The 3,928-nt window shown below is 56.8% G+C and overlaps 1 protein-coding gene across 1 annotated transcript in view; it reads right to left on the bottom strand.

Moving 5' to 3' along the window:
• SKOR2 (SKI family transcriptional corepressor 2) overlaps positions 1-3,593 on the bottom strand; it is a 42,562-nt gene extending 38,969 nt beyond the window's left edge. Inside the window, exons 1-2 of the mRNA XM_025886331.2 lie at positions 3,565-3,593; positions 1-1,428 (exon numbers count right to left, since the gene is read on the bottom strand). The exon at positions 1-1,428 is cut by the window's left edge and continues 1,229 nt beyond it. Coding sequence (XP_025742116.1) covers positions 1-1,378 — 1,378 coding nt within the window. The 5' untranslated portion in view covers positions 1,379-1,428; positions 3,565-3,593. The remainder of the gene's footprint in view (positions 1,429-3,564) is intronic.
• Positions 3,594-3,928: the final 335 nt, after the last annotated feature.

The following is a 3,928-nucleotide window of genomic DNA, read 5'->3' as shown; positions in this document are numbered from 1 at the left end:
GGTAGAAAGCGTCCTTGCGGCCCGCGGGCCAAAAGAGGCCGGACAGGCCGGCCTTGGGCGCCGCGCCCGCACCGCCCGCGCCCCCCAGGGCCTCGGCCGCGGTGCCCGCGTCCTCCTTCTTGTGGCACAAGCCGAAGGCGGCGGCTGCGGCCGGGAAGGTGTAAGGATGCGGGAAGAGCCCCCCGCAGCCCGGGAACTTCTGCAGCACTCCCCCGAAAGAGCCCTTGCTGGGCACCGGAATGACCGGGTAGCTGCGCGGGCCTTTGGCGCCAGCCGCCGCGCCCGCGCTCGCGCCGGCGCCAACGCTGGTCACGCAGCCGCCCCCGGCGCCGCCCCCTCCCGCCCCGGCGCCGCCCGAGGCCGCGGCCACCGAGAGGCTGGCGGCGGCGGCGGAAAGGCTAGCGGCGGCCACGACGGCCGCCTCCTGCAGCGAGTCGTCGTCGTCGTCGAAGCGCGGCCGCTTGTGATGGGCGTGGGGCGCGCCCGCCAGCTCGGCCAGGGGTGGCGGCGGCGGCGGCGGCGGGGGCGCCCCCAGCAGGTGCGGACCCAGTAGTCCTCCGCCTCCAGCCACCGCGGCTGCCGCTGCTACGGCGGCAGCCTTGACAGAGCTGAGCGGGTGGCAGGCGGGGTGCGCGCCCGGCTGGGGCAGCGCGCGCTTTCGGCTACCGCCGTTGAACATGGCCTTGACATCCTCCCAGGCGAAGACTAGCTCGTCCTGGGGACTCTTGTCAGTGAGCTTGAGATGACGGCGCCACGAGTTGAAGTTGGCTGCGTCCGGCTGCGTGTACTTGGCGTCGGGCGTACGGTGCGAGTGGAAGATGAACTTGTTGGGTGAGAAGTACATGTTGCAGTAGCTGCATTTGATGCACTTGGCGCGGGAGCTGTTGTAGCGCGCAGGGATGAAGCTACCGCGGCAGCCCCAGGCGCACTCATGAGACACGTCGAAGGCGAAGTTGTCGGGCAGCTTGGGCGGCCTGTTTTCGCCTAGGAACGACTTGCACAAGCGCTCGGCCTCACGCTTGGTGATCATGCCGCAGCGGCGCGATGAGATGGGCATGGCCCCAGCGCGCCGCAGGATCTCCAGCTGCACCGGCGTGCACTGCACGCACGTGATGCCCAGGGCCACACGACGGTTGTGGATCTCGTTGTAACTGAAGTTCTTGAGGAGAGTGTTGGAGATCTGTGCCAGGCACAGGCGCTCTTGCCCGTCGATCACCAACGACACGATGGGAATGCCGTAGAGGATCACCTGGCCCACCTGGTTGGGTTTGAGGTTGGCGTGGCCCGGCCGCGGCTGGCTCAGCGCGTCGGGCTGGAAGGCGCTCGACGGCGACGCCAGCAGGATGTCGTTGGGCCCCGGCAGCGGGCTGGAAGCCATTTCCTCCGCCGCGGAAGCCCGGGCCGAGCCCTCTGGGTCTGTGTTGGAGACTGGAATGGAAAGGAGAAAGCGTTGACTAGAGCCTTTTCAGTCTTGAAACAGAGGGGTGGGTTGAGTCGCTAACTAAAGAATTATAATAACTCCCTAGCTCTGGCTAAGTAAGACAAGATTAGCGCTGAGCAAAGGGACCAAGTTTCAGACACAGAAGTCATCTCTCTTAGTTGTCTTCAAGGTTGTCCTTTGGAAATTCAGGGATTGGGAAGTACTTTTCTTCTATTCTAAACATCCAAAGTAAGTTAACTGTGTGTTTTACAAAAATGCAATCAATTCCTAAGAAACTCAAAAACTTACCCCGATTTATAGAAGCTGGGAGAATGAAACGGCATGCCCGCAGGAAATTAGGGAGTAATGATGACAACTGTAACTGTCGGAAAACTGGGGGTTGGTCGTTGAAACCCAAATTTAAAAAGAGAGACCATTTACATTTGCTTAAAAATAGATTGATTTTGGTTAAGAAAAATAAACCCAAGCCTTTAAAAAAGTGATTTTTGTGGTATTTGTGGTTTCCTTGGGAGGAAATGCGCTACTGGTTGAGACACAACTTATTAAAGCAAAACGAAATCCCTCCTCCCCCATCTTTGCCATTAGATATTTTGATACTGTAATTAGAATTTTTTTGAAAGATGGGAAAATGTACAAAGCCATATGCACGATTGCACTAAAATAGGCCATCTTACTTTCAGTCTTTCAAAAGCCACTTGCTGAACTCAGTGGTTCTGGTTCCAGAGACGTAGTTTAAGAGGATGAAGTTGTAGACATGTAGGCATTAAAAAAAACTGTTTTCTGTCATTTCCATGACAATGAGTAAATAAGTACAGGTGAGTTTGTGAAAGCCCAGAAACTGTGTAAAGAAACTAACAATTCGTGGTGGTCATTAGTGGCGGGCTTTAAAAGGCTAGTTTAGTCATGAGATGAACCACTTTCTGTGACACTTCTTTTTCTGATCTATGTAGATATCTCGGTATCTATAAGGGGGAAAAGATGACCCACAGTTTAGATAATTCGTGGACCAGGTAATCTGTGGGAGTGTTGAAAGTAGAAGCTCAGGATTGGGCCTGCAGTAAAATGTCTATCATCTTCAGTCATTGGGATACCATAATAGGGGGAAATATTCAGTAAATTGAAAACACACAAAAAGCAAGCGGAAGAAATCTTTGTGATAAACGCTGCTGAGTCAAACTAACAAAGTTGTTCAATCCCTAGGAAGACAGACAGTGACCTTTCCACAGCTACATGTCAGATGGGGTGCGGCTGCTACCACTACCCTTTGCCCTGGTAAATCACTGAGGGCCAGAAGCATCGCCACTCTTGGCCAAGTACACTGAAGTTTGCTATTACAGCGATTTCAGAGGCTATACTATCCTACCCTTTCACCCAAATCGTCTTCTCCTTGCCCTCTCTGGGCCCCTGGGACATCTATCCCTATGCCTTTGCCCTGCTGCCCCCTGGATCCTCAGCTCTCATTACCTTCCGCAGCCTCCAGGAAGGTTGAACAAACCTCGACGCGATCAAACGAGACGAGAGCCTGGCTTGTCACTTCGGATGGATCAGAGACAATATTTCCAGGGGACAGGGCGTTAAATGGCAGTTCATGGCACAGTGATACCTGGGCCCAACATAACCATCCCAGCTTCGCCCAATGGTCCTTCAATGCTCATTTCCCTCCCAAACAGGATTCTTAGGATTTTAATAAGACCCTGGGATAACGGGAATCCTCGCGGCGGAGCAACGGCGCTCCGCGGGCCCGGCCCTGGCGGACAGCTGACTTTACATTCGAGACCCGCAGCCTTAGCAGCCGTAGACTGAGCAGAGTGTCTCCTCCTGGGTGTCCTCCACTGTCACCCCAAACCCTCCCAGAAACTCCTGTCAGAGCAGAGACACAAATAAGAGGGTTGAGGCTGGGTTTTTTTAAAAAGCGAGCGAGGGGAGAAGAGACAAAAGTTAGTTGACCTGAGAAGGGAAGCTGGCGAACTTCCCTGTCCGACTCAGGAGCCAGCGACCCCCAACTTAACTCCCCTGGCTTCCAGACCACCAGTCGCCACGCCAGCCCGCCGCTGCCCCTCAGCCTAACCCGGAAAACCCCGCCGCAGGGACGCCCAACTGTGGGCCGGCGGGTTCAGCAGTACCTGGTAACCCCTAGGTGTCTTTACGCGCGTGGCTGCCGGCCCATCTTCCGAGGGCGCTCGGAGGCGAAGCATCCAAGCGGGTCCTCGAATCCAGCGGACGGCACTCCGGAGGGCTCCGCGTGAAGATCCTGGCGCTCGTCGGCGCTAATGGCGCTCGAACCCGGGCCCGGGGAGAACGACAGCCTGAATTGTGGCGGGGCGTCCGCTCGACCGCAGAAAGTGTGGGCGCGCGGAAACGCGCGGCAGGCGAGCCCCAGGTGGAGCGCAGTCTGACAGCGCCTTTCTCTGTCTCTGAACTCCTGTCGGACCGAGGGGACGCCACCCAGCGGGCAAGGTGACGTCACCGTCTCCCTGACACTCCACA

Source organism: Callorhinus ursinus, unplaced genomic scaffold (assembly GCF_003265705.2).
Source record: "Callorhinus ursinus isolate GAN/ISIS: 27379988/994484 unplaced genomic scaffold, GSC_fseal_2.0 scaffold11, whole genome shotgun sequence".
Lineage (NCBI taxonomy): Eukaryota > Metazoa > Chordata > Mammalia > Carnivora > Otariidae > Callorhinus > Callorhinus ursinus.
Note: the sequence above shows the minus strand (reverse complement) of the source record. Positions and strands in the feature narration are given on the sequence as shown.